The sequence below is a fragment of the Saccopteryx leptura genome, chromosome 2 (assembly GCF_036850995.1).
Source record: "Saccopteryx leptura isolate mSacLep1 chromosome 2, mSacLep1_pri_phased_curated, whole genome shotgun sequence".
NCBI lineage: Eukaryota > Metazoa > Chordata > Mammalia > Chiroptera > Emballonuridae > Saccopteryx > Saccopteryx leptura.
This window is the reverse complement of record NC_089504.1, coordinates 278,576,856-278,595,282: the sequence shown is the minus strand read 5'-3', so window position 1 is coordinate 278,595,282 and position 18,427 is coordinate 278,576,856. Positions and strand designations below refer to the sequence as shown.

At 40.8% G+C, this 18,427-nt stretch overlaps 1 protein-coding gene across 3 annotated transcripts in view; it reads right to left on the bottom strand.

Annotated features, from left to right (window-relative positions):
* Positions 1–18,427, bottom strand: part of RBBP5 (RB binding protein 5, histone lysine methyltransferase complex subunit) — a 32,175-nt gene that overhangs the window by 5,971 nt on the left and 7,777 nt on the right. Inside the window, exons 3-13 of one of the 3 annotated variants that reach the window (XM_066361956.1) lie at positions 17,577–17,749; positions 12,669–12,809; positions 11,756–11,918; positions 10,052–10,161; positions 8,727–8,846; positions 8,485–8,638; positions 8,312–8,383; positions 6,630–6,747; positions 4,685–4,754; positions 4,056–4,285; positions 2,044–2,235 (exon numbers count right to left, since the gene is read on the bottom strand). In XM_066361956.1, the coding sequence (XP_066218053.1) occupies positions 2,044–2,235; positions 4,056–4,285; positions 4,685–4,754; positions 6,630–6,747; positions 8,312–8,383; positions 8,485–8,638; positions 8,727–8,846; positions 10,052–10,161; positions 11,756–11,918; positions 12,669–12,809; positions 17,577–17,749 (1,543 nt within the window). Of the gene's footprint in view, positions 1–1,966; positions 2,236–4,055; positions 4,286–4,684; positions 4,755–6,629; positions 6,748–8,311; positions 8,384–8,484; positions 8,639–8,726; positions 8,847–10,051; positions 10,162–11,755; positions 11,919–12,668; positions 12,810–17,576; positions 17,750–18,427 lie in introns of those variants that run through there. The other 2 variants (XM_066361957.1, XM_066361955.1) reach the window with 2 other exon arrangements.

Below are 18,427 nucleotides of genomic sequence, written 5' to 3'. Positions count from 1 at the left end.
GGCTCGGCTGGTCAAGGGACATATGAGAAAGCAATCAATGAACAACTAAATTGCCGCAATGAAGAATTGATGCTTCTCATCTCTCTCCCTTCCTGTCTGTCCCTATCTGTCCCTCTCTCTGTCTCTCTCTTGCTTAAAAAACAAAAACTATATTCAGTATTTTGAGAATTTTAGTGACTAAAAAGACCCATTCCTTTAAGGCTGAGTAAACATTTTCTTTCAACATGCTGATTCGGACCCTTGTAGACATGCTGAAGCGCAGCTGAGAAGCACCACTGCAGTCATACTCGGCTGGAACGCTAACAGTGCTTCATAGGGCCTGGGACGCAAACCCACTTTAGCAAATGCCAGAGATGTTTTAGTTGTTTTAGTGACCACATCAACTAAAATTAAAAGCTGAAATCACTGTATTATAGAGAGAAAAAAATGTGAGATTTTAAAACTTTAAATGGTTTATTTACCATTTATTTACAACAAAGCAAATAATTATTTACAGATGGGTTTCCAAGAAGCTAGGAGGCTATGTCCTACAATATTTCAATTAAATCAGTATGTTTGGCCACATTTTAAATTACCCTAAAGCATTTCAGCTCTTTGGGCCAGGAAAATCTATTTAAACTTTAAATTGTTTCTTCTGTAGTGGTATCAGCTTGTGCAAGAAGTGAGTTATGAAACAATCGTTTTTATTTAATAAGTCAATTAATCTGCAATCTTTGCTAACAAAATTTATATAACTCTTCCAGACTATTTTAAAAGCTATCCAGAGAGCCTTAGGTGGACTGAATGTGGAGGTAGAAACCGATCACAGTGAAGCACCGTAAATACTGTCAGAAAGAAATGGTGGTGCTCAGTGGTGTGATGATTAGCTGAAAAAAAACCACAGTCTAGCTAATCTGAGGCAGAATATTCAAAACAGCGAGTAATTGAGTGCTTCAGCTTCTCTGCAGAAGAGAACTCGTGTGCACAATGACTCAGTGACAGGGTGTGAACAGGAACTCTGCCTCACGTCCAGTGCATCGTATCAGCACAGGTGGATGAATGCGTTTACATTAATAACGCATTTACATTAATATTGTAAAGCAGGGTGGGGGGAGGGACACCCCGGCCTCTGAGCCAACTGACCTAGCCGCAGAAAATTTAGAGTACTGAATTAACTCAAGTAGTTAAACTTGTAATTTTAAGCTTGTACATAAAGTTTCCAAAACCCAACAATGTTTGAATAGAAATGAACTCTTAATTTGATTACTGGTTTCCAAACAAGAGACCATTTAGCCTAGATTCATAAATATGTGATAGAAAATTGAAACTGTTCTCCCATCCCCCAATAAAAATCCCTCAGTCACATAAAAGAAAACTCAGTAAGTTTTGAAAGGCTTAGGTGTTAAGAAGCTACACAGATACTGCAGTATCTGTCTTTTTGGTAATCTGAAAAAATAAAGACACCTCTTATTCTTTTTAATCATGATGATACTACCAACAACATTTTTGTCTCTGGACTGAGAGAGAGAAAAAGCTGGGATTTGAACAATTTGAGGAAAGAAAGAGGGAGGGAGGGAGGGAAGCAGAGAAAAGATGCTACAGTTAGTCAGGGGTTGTGTAAAGCAAGCTATGGTTCTGGTTATCTGTATTGCTCTTTCATTTGAGGCCAAACAAAACATCTAGGAGCAAATACAGATGAAGGAATTAATTAAATCAGGGGTTGCTGGTTGGAGCAACCCCTTTAGAGTCCTGGCATGGATTCTGACAGGACTCTACCTAAAGGTATGGAGATCTTCTCCACAAAAATACTCACACAATAGTCTGCATATAATATCAAGGGAATGTAGATTCCTTGCAACCTATTTAGGGACCCAAGATTAAGAGCCACTGAATTAAGCCAAATCTGGTTCAGCCTGCCCTTCTTGGCAGCTTAAAACTTGGAGAGTATCTTCCACTTAGAAAAAGGAGGGAAGGAAGGAAAAAATGCTGCAGGTAAACAGAGTCAGGGGCTGTACAAAGCAAGGCCACAAAGCAAGCCAGACAGTGCTCCCAATGTGTCCTTACCTGTCAAGGGCTGGCTGAGTTCCGCCTGCACTTTACCCTTCGCTGATCCTTCCAGAGGTAAACCTCTGTCCCCTTTGTAGAGTTTCGGTTTAAATGGAGAATCTTTCTCTTTACCTTTTGATCCTTTAGGCCGGCCTGCTTGCTTCTTCTTGGATTTGCCATCCCCCTTCACACCCAGTAGTGGATGTACTTCTGTAAAAGGACGAATAGGCATGGAAAGACATCCACACACCACCAGTCCCATCACCCCGACTAAGCACATGGCACACCACCTCTCCACGAGCAGAGTGTTTGTTGCCTTTGTGCCCTAGATCCACTAATACAAGGAGAAAATTTTGCTTTGTTTATTATTTATAAAACTATAGAAAGAATGGCCATTAATTGAAAAACAGCTGCTTGGCCAAAAGGCACACACAGCCTACATGATTTGCACTGAGCCACAGCAGCTCTAGATTGAAAAAGTAGCTAGGAACATACTGATACTACACACACCCACAGTGTCATATGAGAACAGGAAGGAAATGGGCTTTGGAACTATAGAGACCAGGGTAAGAATCCTGACTCAACCACATGATTACAAAGGCTTCCAGAGTCAGACTGTAAAAGGTAGGCAGGAGCAGCCCTGGCCAGTTGGCTTAGTGGTAAAGCATCAATCAGCATGTGGAAGTCCCAGGTTTGATTCCTGGTCAGGGCACGTGGGAGAAGTAACCATTTGCTTCTCCACTCTTCCCCTCCTCCTTTTCTCCCTCTCTCTTCTTCTCCTGCAGCCATGGCTTGATTGATTCAAGTGAATTGGCCCTGGGCACTGAGGATGTTTCTATCTCCAGGTGCTAAAAATAGGGCGATACTTGAGCATCAGCCCCAGATGGGCAGAGCATCGGCCCTTGATGGGGGTTGTTGGGTGGATCCCGGTCAGGGCACAAGTGGGAATCTATCTCCCCTCTTCTCACTTAAATTAAGAAAAAAAAAAGTACGTAGGAGGCCTTGGTCAGTTGGCTCAGTGGTAGAGCATCAGCCCAGCATGTGGAAGTCCTGGGTTCAATTCCTGGCCAGGGCACACAGGAGAAGCGCCTATCTATTTCTCCATCCTTCCCCTTCTCCTTTCTCTCTGTCTCTCTCTTCCCCTTGCGCAGCCAAGACTCCATTGGAGCAAAGCTGGCCCAGATACTGAGGATGGCTCCATGGCCTCTGCCTCAGGTGCTAGAATGGCTCCAGTTGCAACACCCCAGATAAGTAGAGCATCACCTCCTAGTGGGCTTGCAGGGTCAATCCCGGTTGGGCACATGCGGGAGTCTGTCTCTCTGCTTCCCCACTTCTCACTTCAGAAAAACACACACACACATAAAGTAGGCAGAAGGAAAGACTGTTCTAGTCTGACTAGTACTTTACCACCTAATAAAATCCTGGGTGAGTGGGGAAGGATGGGAATGGTGGCATAATGAAACAAACTCTGAGTCAGATGTCAAAAGAGTTAAAAGTGTGTCATCTCCCTGTTTTGTTTCATTTCTTTTCTTTTCTTTTAAATTTTCTTATTCACCGAGAGAAGGGGAGACAGAAAGACATACTCCCACATGTGCCCTGACTGGGATCCACCTAGCAAGCCTGCTGGGGGGGGGGGGGGCTGCCTGTCTGGGGCATTGCTCCATTGCTCAACAACCAAACTCTTCTTAGCGCCTGAGATGAAGGCCACGGACCCATCCTCAGAGCCCGGGGCCAACTCATTCCAGTCGAGCCATGGCTGCAGGGGAAGAGAAAGAGAGAGAGAGAGAGATCGTACCCGGGACTTCCACAAGCCAAGCCAATGTTCTACCACTGAGCCAACCGGCCAGGGCCATCTCCCCATTTTGAAAGAGAAGTGAAAGCACATGAAACTATCACAAGTTGTAAAGCGCTATAAAACACTTGTGGGAAAATTGCTTAAAGGTAGAATCACCAAAACAGGAAGTTACCAGCTTGTGCTAGAGAGTAAACAGTGGTGTCTCCTGGCAACAGAGAGAAGATGTGGCTCTTACCATCATTTGGTACTCCTTGAAGCTCTATATTGGTTGTTTTGGGTTTCTTCTTAGGTGGCTGGGACCCATCTGCTGAAGACTGCCTCTTCTTCTCTGAGCTAACCCCTTCGTCCATCAAGGAAGTTTGGACTGCATCGGGTGGGGGTCCATAAGGATTTTCTTCTGGGTCTTCTACCTCAGGGGCAATGGGTAAATATAATAGAGCCTTTGAATCCTCCAGCTCTTCATCACTATTTGGAACAAGATCAGACAAGGGATTGGAAAAAAGAGGAGACAGTTGCTTAAACCAATAACCCTTCCTTTAGGACAGAATCACCTCTATTAACCATAAGCGACAGGTATTGATCTAGAACTTTAAGCAAGCTAACATGAATGAAAGGAAATCAGATAACATGATTTAAAAAATCAGTACAAAATTAAATGGTATGAATGAATTATTTCAGTTTAAGATTTTCTATCAGGGGAGAAAGGAAGGGATTTCTTGTACACTATCTTTTGAGCTAATAAGCAAATGGGACTGAAGGGCCAGTGAGAGGGAAATGAGAAGTACAACACCAGAGACGAGGTGGAGGAAGGGGAAAGAGGAGGGGAGAGGGACGGCCTGAGGCCCAGCTCCCACGGTGGCTCACCTGCTACAGAAAGCAGCAATAGGGTCAACACTGGTGACATCCACTTCCTCATCCTCAGCAGCATCAGCCCCTGCAGGACAGAAACACAGCAGAGGTTTGAAAAGTGCAAAACTGCTTTCTACTATAGCTCAAGATTTTAATAAACTAAAATTCAGGAGAAACAAAGGAAAACCAAACAATTCATTTTACTTAATCATTCAACAAATAGGTGATGAATTTCTACCATGTGCTAGGCTCTGGGACTACAGTGACACTCAAGAGGGTTGGGAACAGCTCTTCCATAAAAGTGTCACAGTCTAATTGGGAAGGCAGACATTAATGGATCATTTCAATTCAACACAGGAAGTGCTACAGTAAGGGTGTGTTCAATGTGCTAAGTACATGAGGAGGAACAACTTGTGTGAAAGTTTGGGAAGGCTTCTCAGAACATAAGCCAATAATACCAATACAAGTCTAGCACGTGCTGTATTCCTGGTGGTTCTCCTAAAACACATTTTGTATTATGTATTACAAAATGCGGACCTAATTCCCAGCACCATCAAGGTAATCTGGAACAATCGCTTCTCAGCCTTTTGGCTAAAATCAAGTGATGGTTATCTGTGGCATTAATTATTCACTGACAATGCCAACAGGGCAGACAAAGCATCCACACACTCAAACCCCTACTAAATATAAAGCCCTGTGTTAGACACCATGGGGATAAAAAGTCAAATCTTCCCTAGGTAGTTCAGTTGGCTAGAGCACTGTCCCCAGTATGTCAAGATTGCAGGTTCAATCCCCAGTCAGGGGACATACAAGAGTCAACCAGTCAATGCATAAATAAGTAAAACAGATCAATGTTTCTCTTTCTCTCATCAATCAATCAATAATTCAAATCCTTACTCTCAATTAGTTTCCTACCTAGAAGTTCAGAAGACAGACATAAAAATGTCAATGGTCATACTTGCCCGGTGGTGGTGGAGTGGATAGTGTCGACCTGGGACACTGAGGTTCCAGATCCAAATTGCCAACCTGAGTGCTGGCTTGCCATATTAAGTGCAGGGTCGCAGGTTTGAGCATGGGATCACCAACATGATCCCAAGGTTGCTGGCTTGAGCAACGGGTCACTGGCTCAGCTGGAGCCCGGGTCAAGGTGTGTATGAGAAGCAATCAATGAACAACTAAAGTACCACAACTAAGAGTTGATGCTTCTTATCTCTCTCCTTTCCTATCTGTCTGCTTTCATCTTTCAAAAAAATCAATGATTATGATCCTAATAGAAATTAACATCTAAATGCCCATCACACTTAGGCATTATACTGAGTACTTCAGGTGAAGTATCTCATTTATTCTCCACAATACTAAAAGGCAGCTTCTATTATTAACACTATTATACAAATGAGGACATTCAGGTTTAAAGAATAAGTGTGTTTCTCAAGTCTGCAAGACGCCAGAGCCTACGCTCTTTACCTTCACCTTACTGACAAAATGGTGACAACATATCACAGCTGAGCACCCAGCACGGTGGCAGCTTTGCTAAGTGCTGCAGGCAAATCCTCATTTGATCATCTGTAATTAATCAGGAAATACAAAACGAAATGTTGAACCATAGTAACAATGCCCATGTAAGCCCTTAGTCAATTTTTAAAAAGTGACTTTTTTTTTAATTTTTATTCATTTATTCATTTTAGAGGAGAGAGAGAGAGAGAGAGAGAGAGAGAGAGAGAGAGAGAGAGAAGGGGGGGAGGAGCAGGAAGCTTCAACTCCCATATGTGCCTTGACAGGGCAAGCCCAGTGTTTTGAACCGGCAACCTCAGCATTCCAGGTCAACGCTTTATCCACTGCGCCACCACAGGTCAGGCAAAGTGACATCTTAGACTAAGCAATGAAATACATTTTCAACACAAATTAAGAATGAATTCTGAATAAAGCTTGGGAAATACAATCTGTAATTGAGAAGTATTACCTGTCTGCTCTGGCTCACTCTTATCTTCATCTTCAATATCAAACTCTGATTCTCTTTCCTCATATTCTACATTTTCATCCAACTCTTTGAAGTCTGGTGCAAAGGCACTCCAATTTTCCTAGGCCACAAACAAAATATACTACATAATTGAGAAAGCAACAGTCTATAATCTAGATATTAATGATATAGAGCAGTGGTCCCCAACCTTTTTTGGGCCACGGACTGGTTTAATGTCAGAAAATATTTTCATGGACCGGCCTTTAGGGTGGGACGGATAAATGTATCATGTGACCGAGACAAGCATCAAGAGTGAGTCTTAGACGGATGTAACAGAGGGACTCTGGTCATTTTTTTTTTTTTTTTTTTTTTTTTTTTTTTCATTTTTCTGAAGCTGGAAACAGGGAGAGACAGTCAGACAGACTCCCGCATGCGCCCGACCGGGATCCACCCGGCACACCCACCAGGGGCGGTGCTCTACCCCCCAGGGGGCGATGCTCTGCCCATCCTGGGCGTCGCCATATTGCGACCAGAGCCACTCTAGCGCCTGAGGCAGAGGCCACAGAGCCATGCCCAGCGCCCGGGCCATCTTTGCTCCAATGGAGCCTTGGCTGCGGGAGGGGAAGAGAGAGACAGAGAGGAAAGTGCAGCGGAGGGGTGGAGAAGCAAATGGGCGCTTCTCCTATGTGCCCTGGCCGGGAATCGAACCCAGGTCCTCCGCACGCTAGGCCGACGCTCTACCGCTGAGCCAACTGGCCAGGGCTCATTTTTAAAAAATAAAACATCACTCAGACTTAAATATAAATAAAATGGAAATAATGTAAGTTATTTGTTCTTTCTCTGCAGACCGGTACCAAATGGCCCATGGACCGGTACCAGTCCGTGGCTCAGGGGTTGGGGACCACTGATGTAGATGAAAGAGCTGACCAAGAAAGCAATTTAGAATTCTGGGATCAAATTTAATGAGTAACAAAAATTAAGCATCTGTAGGTTTTACTATATTAAGATACTTTCTATCTTAAACATTCTAAGTTATTAACTACAGTTCTTTCATAAAAAACTGCCATCTTTAATCTTTTTAAGATGTAATTCTGAGATAAACCCAACTCCCACTCCCTCATTGAAGCAATAATCCAAAACCCAGACCTCCACTCCTTACTTTCTCAGTGCTGCCCCAAAGGGCAAAAAAATCAAAGTTCTACACATTTTCCAGGCTAATTAACCATTCTCCAAAGTGTCAACAAATACTGCTTTATAATCCAAAAAGTGTAGTAAATCAAAGAAATTCTAGAATACATACTACATCTTCAAATCTTTCATATGTTAAGACTTATTAGGAATACACTGATAAAAAATATAAAGGTATTCAAAATAAAACTAAGATAAAAAACTAACTAAGATGAAAATAAGAAAAGCAAAAGAAAAATCTCGCAGATAAGAAATAGAAAAATGTATCAGAAAGTCCACTAGACTTTCTCACTGAAAACAACCAGTAAATCAGCTATGGCCCAAGACCTTTCCATCAAAATAAAGCAAAGCTAGACGTACTGAACCTATTTAATTAGGTTACAAGAACCACATGCAAAGAACTAAATAAGGTAATTTTTAGCTTACTATCTGTAAAATTCTTTGACTAAAAGAAAGTGTTTCTAGTTTCAAAGTAATTAAACCAGAAAAATACTTACTACTTGATTTTGTGCCCAGATAGATACTACTCCACTAGAAATGGATGCTATGATGGGTCGAACAGGATGCCACTAAATTTAACGAAAGGAAAAAAAAAAATCAGTTCTAAGAATGAATCCAGGATTTTTCTGTATTACATAAGTAACAACAACAACCTCTCTATTCTACTCACAGCAACATCCAACAGGAGTTCCCCTCTCGTCCCATGGAGAATCTTCACCAGGTTGCCTATGCTCTTCTCCCAGATGTACAGGGCATGCTGCCGGGCTGAGCCTGCCACTATGTACTCCCCATCCCCAGAGAAACAACATTTCTTCCACGGGGTCCTAAAGGACAAAGAAGGTACCCAAGGAGACCTAGCACCTAGGCCCAGGTCATGAATGATCACATATTCTCCTACGTTGCGATACATACCTATTCACCAAGTCCTGTAATTTTTGCATAGGTTCAGGCTCTCCATCTCTTCCACAGGTTAAGATTTCTCTGCCATCATAAACTCTGATTATTCGATCTGCTGTGTTAATTAAAAAGCAACTGCAGAAAGGAGAAAAATGTCAACACTGGAGGTCAGGAATCGGTTTCCATTACCACTTTCTATTAAAACCTGTTACTTAGAACAGTATCATAAAACAAGTAATAAACTGGGGAGAGACTGAGCCAAGATCTAAGTAATGAACTTGAATACTTCTGTGTCTACTTGTCACTTTGCAAACCAAAATTTAATTTGATATGAGAATTTGTCATGTATTTCCTGTACATCCTTGAACCCTGTATGTGCAAACTAACAACTAAATTGAAACCAGCTTGCTGAATTCACAAGGATCCAGTTAAATGTATATAAATACTGCATTTCTCTGGCCTGTTTTATACACAATACATTCTTTTTTTTTTAAGGCTTAAAATTTTTTATTTGATTTTACTGAGAACAAGAGAAAGAGAAACAGTGATTTGTTGTTCTACTTATTTAAACATTCACTGGTAGATTCTGTATGTGCCCTGACCAGGAATCAAACCCACAACCTTGGCATATCAGGATGACACTCCAACCAACTGAGCCAGGCTCTATATTATTCTTAATGAATTCATAAACTATTTCAATTTAAAATATTCCTTTTTTTTACTGTAATGACATCAGAAATCTGTCTAAATTATGTTATTTCACACCTTCTTCCAGACTTCACTAACCTTTTTTTAATTTAAGAGAATTTTGAACATGAATGTACCCTAAAGACGTATGGGTGCTCCTATATGAAACAGGGTGTCACCTCTTTTACTGACAACATATTCCTTCTTGTTTCTGTTGGTACACCTACTCCTAGCTGGGTAACCAAACTTACCATAAAAACATCGGTAATTAAAGGGATTGTAAATAGGCTTTCCGTGAGTCAAGTACATGTTTAGTTACTATGTGAATTCTCTGAAATCAATTCTGATTGTAATAATAGCTAATCATTACCCAGTACCAACTACGTGCCAGGCATTTTGGTTCTAAGCACATATCACTCCATGTTCTTACTGTGGAGAAACTGCTTGCTAACCTCCAGATAAAGAAGATGTGAATGCCGGTTCAATGCAGTAAATTTTATGAACTTAAGAACTAGATACTGACAATTTCTATTAACTTTTCAAAGTGAACTATAAAAAAAATTTAAGTATAATATACACAAACACTGTGAATCTTAAAGTATTTTTGCATTCCCCTCAACTTTAACACTGTCCCTACCAAGACGAGGTCTTACCTCCCCTTCCGGGCAAACTCTATTGACTTAATGGCTGTGGTATTGCTTGTTCCAGTAGTCACTCTGAAGGAAGCAACAAGATCCTGAGAATCTGTTTTTAGGACCAAAATCTAAAGTTAAAAAAAAAAGTAAAAAGTAAGTCTTCTGTTAACTTACAGTAGTTAATTCTGGCTTCTGTTTCTAAAACTGGGCAGAGACTGGGGTAAAAATATCAACATCTTTATTCCCATGCATTCAGCCTGATTAATAACTGGTATTGCCTTTTACCTCTTTAAATAAAGGATAATGTCTTAAAATATAATGTTCAGTGTTATTCACACTAATCAAAAAGTGGAAGCGACCAGAGTACTCATGAAGATGAGTGAAAAAACAAAATGTAGTATATATTGTACATACAATGGAATATTATTCAGCTTTGAAAAGGAGGGAAATTCTGGCACACACTGAGCAAGAATAAATCTTAAGGACATTATGCTAAATGAAAAAGCCAGGAACAAAAAGACAAATACTGTGTATGTCTAATTACACAAGATATCTAGAGTTGCCAAATTCAGAGACAGAAAGTAGAATGATAGTTGCCAGGGGGTGGGGGGGGGCAGGCAAGGAATAAGGAGTTAATGTTTCGCAAGATGAAGAGTTCTAGTGAGGGACGGTGTTGATGGAAGCACAACAGTGTGAGTGTACTTACTGACAACTATACACAGTAAATTTTATGTTCATACATACGTGTGTGTGTGTGTGTGTGTGTGTGTGTATTTCTTTTTTTTTTTTTTAATTTAGTGACAGGATAGGGAGGAAGAGACAGACTCCTACATGAACCCTGACTGGGATCCACCAGGCAAGCCCACTAGGAGGCGATGCTCTGCCCATCTGGGGCACTTGCTCAGTTGCAACTGGAGCCATTATTTAGCGCCTGAGGAGGAGGCCATGGAGCCATCCTCAGTGCCCAGAACACCTTGGTCCAATTGAGCCATGGCTGCAGGAGGGGAGGAGGGGGGGGTAGAAAGGGGGGAGAGAGGGAGAGGGAGAGGGGGAGGGAAAGGGAAAAGGGGAGAGGGGGAGAGAGAGGGAGGGAGGGAGGGGGGGGAGAGAGAGAAAGAAAGAGAGAGAGAAGCGAGAGAGGGAGGGGTGGAGAAGTAGATGGGTGCTTCTGTGTGCTCCAGCTGAGCCAGTGACACCTTGCTCAAGCCAGCAACCTTTGGGCTCAAGCCAGCGACCATGCGGTCACGTCTATGATCCCATCCTCAAACCAGCATCCCTGCGCTCAAGATGGTGAGCCTAAGCTCAAGGCAGATGAGGCCATGCTCAAGCTGGTGACCTTCTGGTTTCAAACCTGGGACCTCAGTGTCCCAGGTCCACATTCTATCCACTGAGCCACCACTGGTCAGGCCAGAAGTAGATATTTTCATCAACAGTATTCCATTTTATAATATGACTTTTAAATTTTATAATTTAGTAATCGCCCTTCATTAGTAGCATCCAGTAAAGGTCCTTCCATCTTTTTCTAGGCTGCATAACCATTGGCTACTCTCAATCCAAGGAACAAATGATTAAGCATAAGAGAAAAATAGGCTACAATTGCCATAGGCAGGAGGCATGCTTAGTGCGAGCATAAAAGAAATTTCAAAGAAAGTAGACAAGTACACATAAAGTGATCCAAAGCACAGGACAACTAAGGCGTGTTTCACTGGCTTCTAGGCTTACCTTGCCTTTTGCGTTTCCTGTATAGATATATTCCCCTCGCCTATCAAAAGATGCTACCACGTTCAAGTCAGAGTCATCGTCTACCGGCAGAACAACATGTTTGGAATCTGAAAGGGTCAACATGACAGGAGCAGATTTCATGGGACACACGAGAACCTTGTTCCTGTTTAAAAATATGAATAGTACATTGGCCGTTGCTTTGGTATCAGAAGGCTGATTCCCTTGCTGTTTTCCTTGATTCCTATACATTACCCTCACCAATTCTTCCAGCCCAAGCAAATTTATTATAGTGAAAAAGACTAACATCTAAATGTCTAATAATAGAGAAATGACTGAGTCAAGTTATGGGACCCTACCTTGACAAAATAAAATGTAATCACTAAAAATAAAAATGTAGCAAAAATCAGTAAAATATGTATAAAATAAAGTAGAAGAGCAAAATGCTGATTAAAACCATGCAAAAAATACATAATGCTATATAAAGCATTATGTACCAACCTTTATATGTAAAGAGAAAGGAGAATTCAGAGAAATGCAGTCAGTTATATCTGGGTAACAGAATGACGTGTAACTCTTTCTTAAATGCAGTTTTAATACTGAACGTTCTCCCCCACTAAAGAAATTCAAACAATGGAGGCAGAGGAGATGATCAAGAACTAGTTATTATACTTATTCGTACCTTTGCCTGTTTCCAAAATCCTAATTTTGGCAGGCTTTTAATTATATAGTATAATACTCTTCTTAAGATATACGTATTCAGTAAAGCCAACTTAGAAAGACTTTTTATGTGCAAGGTTTAAAGAGATATGAGCATTTGCCTCCTAAAACCTTAAACTGAAACTGTCAGAGCCTGGTGCTAATCCATACAGAATTAGACCCCACCCCAGGAAAGAACAGCTTAGATTCAACATACTGATCTCGTGGATGATACTGGACTTTCAAGATGGGTGAAGGGAATCGAAACCTCTGGTCACAGTCGCCTGAAAGAACATCCCACTGTGACACTATGTTATCAGTGGAAGCACTCACGAGCTTATGACCATCTCGACTCCAGCTGAGAAGAAAAAAAGAGTAGCTTTAGCACATACTTGAAGGTAAAGTATATCACCACTCTTACGGACAACAATGCATGAGTCACACATATTGCCCTAATTTCATGGGTGCATGGGTCAATAGCATTCTTTTTTTTTTTTTTTTTAACATATACTCAAATCCACAATAAGCAGTTACAACTGAGCAATATATTAGAATGTTCTCACAACATTTTCCTATCTAGTAACAGAAGCTCTTAATAGTTCAAAATAACACTCCAAGTGGCTCTGTGAAAGAACATAGGCAAATATTACAATCAGAGAGCCCTTAGTGCTGCTATAACAAAAAATAGGCTTTTTTTTCTTTTAGGCAGGGAGGAAGTTCTGAGCTTTGAGACTGTCCTTAAAGTAGCAATTCCAGAGAATAAACAAAATAATAAAAATAAGTATGTGTTGCCTCACCAGACGGTGGGCGCAGTGGACAGAGCGTCGGACTGGAATGCGGAGGACCCAGGTTTGAGACTCGAGGTTGCTGGCTTGAGTGTGGGGTCACTGACATGACCCCACGGTCACTGGCTTGAGCAAGGAATCACTCACTCTGCTGTAGCCCCCCTCCCCCAGTCAAGGAACATAATATGAAAAAGCAATCAATGAACAACTAAGGTGCCTCAACAAAGAACTGATGCTTCTCATTTCTCTCCCTTCCGAAGTCTGTCTATCCCTAAACAAACAGAAAAAGAGTCTGAAAGGCAGAAAGAAGAAAACTGGCTAGAGATTGCAGTATAGAAGAAATAACATAGTAGCTTCTTGGATGTTCATTTTGCCTCCTCCATCCTGGACCAGGCGATAGAGGAGCCAATACAGTAATACCAGTGGACACACATAAAAAAGGTGAAGAGCCTACTTTCTCTGGCTAAAGGACCAGGAAAGGACAAACAAGAAACAGAATGTGTTTGGACAATAATCACTCTACTCCAGGAAATACCTCAGAAAAAACTGCAACCCCACTCAACAAGGTCTAAATAGAGTCTAGACTTCCACCACTGCCCAGTTACAGTAAAGCACCTTTCCCAAATTTAGTAGATGATGGGAGGGTCTAAGAGGGTGAGCTAAAACTCACATATACTGTAACAGAAAGTCCATGGGTAATTTCTGAAATTAACAAACCAAGAGAAAGTGACATACACATGTTATATAAAAATATGAAACTATAAGAAGAAATAGGCAAAAAAAGGAAATCCTTTAGGGGGCTGGGGAGAAACAAGGGGCTGCTGTTGTTGCTGTTCTTGTAAGCCTTTCAGCATAATTTTACATGGAACAGAATGTTAGCTATGATTCTATTTTTTTCATTTAAACACTTTTGCCCTATATCTTCTTTTTCTTTCACTGGAAAACTGTATTTGTTTTAATAAGGAGAAATCCAACTTTAAAAATTAAATTATAAACGGGTAAAAACTAAGAGGGGTTCTCCCGTTAATAATAATTCTGCAATTCCAAATTCCATTAACTCAACAATTAGGATTACATTTTCTCACATCTAACAATTTTTATTTCTTTCTAAAAGAGAGATGGGTCTTTAATAAGTCTAACAGAGTCCTAAAGATCATTTAATTCCACCTACGGGCCCATCCAGTGTTTAATTTCTTCTGTAGCAGGCCCAACGCCCACAGTATCTGAGATGTAATTCATATTCAGTGTTTGCTGAATGAATGAATACAGGAGAGAAAAACTTTATGCACAAGGACAATCACTAAACATTATGAAGCAAAGAAACAAACAAAATGATTAAGTAAATTATGGTTTATCTTTCAGAAGATATACAGGGGTGGGCAAAAGTAGGTTTACAGCTATAAGCACACAAAACAGTATAACCTGTGTCAATTATATTATTTTCTTTTTTTTTTTAAGTTTTTTTATTTATTCATTTTTAGAGAGGAGAGAGAGAGAGAGAGAGACAGAGAGACAGAGAGGGAGAGAGAGGAGAGAGGAGGAGCTGGAAGCATCAACTCCCATATGTGCCTTGACCAGGCAAGCCCAGGGTTTCGAACCGACGACCTCAGCATTTCCAGGTCGACGCTTTATCCACTGCGCCACCACAGGTCAGGCCAATTATATTATTTTCCATATGGACAACTAACTGTAAACCTTCTTAGGTCCACTACTGTATGACAGTAAAAAGTTTTTAAAGGCTATTCAAACAGGAAAATATCTGGACAGCGTTACAAATGGAAAAAGTCAAACATAAAATAGACTGAAGTACAATGACAAACTCTACTTTTTAAAACCACATATAGAAACCGATTCTGAAATGCAGTAACCCTAAAGGGACACGATGATTGCAAGGGAAATGGTAGAAAAACTGCGCGGTGGGGTGAATAAAGGTTGACGGTCATTCCAAGAAAAATACTACAAGAATTAATAAATATAAATTCAACAATTAATTCCTTCTCACAGTCACAGCAAAAACTTATTGTGAAACCCTCCTGTATTAGGAAAACCTTATACAAATAGATATTATACAACTGTTGTTAAGATTTAGGGCAAAAATCATCACTGCAAACAGTAGCGCTTCCTATCGATAAGCTTTAGTCACTCGGTGATTCCAACTTTTCCTGTACTTAATATAAACTCCATAACACAAACTCCCACTTATATCACAGTTACAAAAAAAAACAAAAAACAAAAAAAAACAAAAAACCACATATAGAAACCAATCAAAAAATTTCACCATGCCTGACCTGTGGTGGCGCAGTGGATAAAGCGTCGACCTGGAAATGCTGAGGTCGCCGGTTCAAAACCCTGGGCTTGCCTGGTCAAGGCACATATGGGAGTTGATGCTTCCAGCTCCCCCCCCTTCTCTCTCTTTGTCTCTCCTCTCCCTCTCTCCCTCTCTCTCTCTCTCTGTCTCTCCCTCTCCTAAAATGAATAAATAAAAATTTAAAAAAAAAAAACCAGTTCACAGTTGTACACCCATTAAAAAATTATTAAAAAAAAAAAATTTCACCATAGTAACATCTGTGTGATAGAACTAAGGGAAGGCCCTGGCAGGTTGGCTCAGTGGTATAGCGTCAGCCTGGCATGCGGAAGTACCGGGTTCGATTCCCGGCCAGGGCACACAGGAGAAGCACCCATCTGCTTCTCCACCCCTCCCCCTCTCCTTCCTCTCTGTCTCTCTCTTCTTCCCCTCCCACAGCGAGACTCCATTAGAGCAAAGATGGCCCGGGCGCTGGGGATGGCTCCTTGGCCTCTGCCCCAGGTGCTGGAGTGGCTCTGGTCGCAACAGAGCGACGCCCCGGAGGGGCAGAGCATCGCCCCCTGGTGGGCGTACCGGGTGGATCCCGGTCGGGCGCATGCGGGAGTCTGACTGTCTCTCCCCATTTCCAGCTTCAGAAATATACAAAAAAAAAAAAAGAACTATGGGAAATATGAATTCTTTCTATTTTGCCATATTTTCCATAACTTTATAAATTATCATATACTTGTTTATAATAAAATAAGTATCTGAATCTTACTGTAAAAACACAACAATGGGGGTGAACACACATTACAGTGTACAGAGATGTGTTGTAGAACTGTTTACCTGAAACCTGTATAATTATGTTAATCAGTGTCACCCCAATAAATTCAAATAAAACATAAAATAAAATAAAAATGAAAACAAAATACACAACAATAAAAAGGACATGAAATGTAAAGGAGCTGGAAGGGACCTGAGAGATCATCTGGACTACAGAAGTTTTGGCCAAAACCACCAGCTCTTTACTGGTGGGTGCTTTACAATATATTTCTGCTGCTTCTATTTAGACAAAAGTAAACATGTTACAGTTTAGTAAATCTACATTTGATTAGGTGCTTTTTTTTGGTCCCAAGTTCATTTAAAAGATGTGCTGCCCCAAAATGAAATTTTATGAAGTAAACAGTGGTCTCAAAGAATAAGAAAAAAAATCAGTGGGAATTTTTTTTTTTTCATTTTTCCGAAGCTGGAAACAGGGAGGCAGTCAGACAGACTCCCGCATGAGCCCGACCAGGATCCACCCGGCATGCCCACTAGGGGGCGATGCTCTGTTGCATCCAGAGCCATTCTAGCACCTGAGGCAGAGGCCACAGAGCCATCCTCAGCGCCCGGGCCATCTTTGCTCCAATGGAGCCTTGGCTGCGAGAGGGGAAGAGAGAGACAGAGAGGAAGGAGAGAGGGAGGGGTGGAGAAGCAGATGGGCACTTCTCCTGTGTGCCCTGGCCGGAAATCAAACCCGGGACTCCTGCACACCAGGCGGACGCTCTACCGCTGAGCCAACCAGCCAGGGCCAGTGGGAATTTATATTAAACCAGAGTTCAACTCAAATATTTGATAGAAAGTCTTAATAACTATATAGGTCAATGAAGAAATGGACATGCCTGTGATCACTAAAATTGCTGGAATTTAAGAACCCAGACAAGGCCAGCCTTGATGACTTCCAAACTTCTCTCCTAACCAAAATTTATTCTAAATAAAATGTCATTATCACTAATCTTACTAGAGCTACAACCACTAAATATCTCTTTTCAGTACTGAAATGTTCTCAGACAGAGTTTGATATAGATCCATATATTACACTGACTTTTTCATCACAAAGGAGCACCAAGGACAGCATGGGTTCCAGGTTTACATAAGCTATGAGCAATTATATTACTAATAGCTGGACATTTCATAGTATAAAAATAGTATCGACAATAAGATTGCCAACTACACAGTCACCATTCATTCCCCTACTTTAACTCATATTAAACATATTAAATTTAAAATTCCTTACCATAAAGAACAGACGGGATGGATGTGTGCACTAATTATTTTAGCAATGCCTCTTGTCAAAAAATCCCAGATGACAATTCGGCCATCATTACAGCCTACTGCAAGCAGCGTGCCCCATCTATTAAAGGTACAAGTCAGGGCCATGCTGATACAATCCAAAGTTCCATCAGCTTCCTAAAAATTAAAACAAACACAAGAATATAGATAACAATACCCAGATATCCAAATTATTTTTTAAAGGTTCACTATGACACTTCTCTTGAATTTAAATCACGATATATATCAAAATAATCTCTATGTATGTTCTCATACCTATTAAACTAGTCAAAATGAGGAAATATTTAAAAAAAAAAACAGAAATTTTGGAAACAGATGTGATTAATCCCCTACATTACCACTATAATTTTGTACACATACTAGAGGGAAATTAGTCCAAATATAATAAGATTCATTAGGAGTCATCCTATTGCCCCGGCCAGATAGATCAGCTGGTTAGAGCTTCGTCCTGAAGCCCAGAGGCTGCTGGTTTGATGCCTGGTCAGGGCACACACAGGAGCAGAGTCATGGTCTTGTCTCTTTGTCTCTCTCCCTCACCCTCTCTCTAAAATCAATAATTATAATAAAAAAAGGGGGGAGAGTCATTCTATTGACCCAGTCATCATTATTTTTTGGAATTTATCACAAGAAAAATAATTTTAAAATCCTAGAAAAGCCTAAATGTGTAACATTAGAAAAGCCAAATAAGTTATTTTATATTAATATCAAGCCATTTAAAATAATCATAATGACTACACTGAAACAGTCCAAGTATTACAAAATATTTTTATATTAAAAAATGCAAAGCACACTATA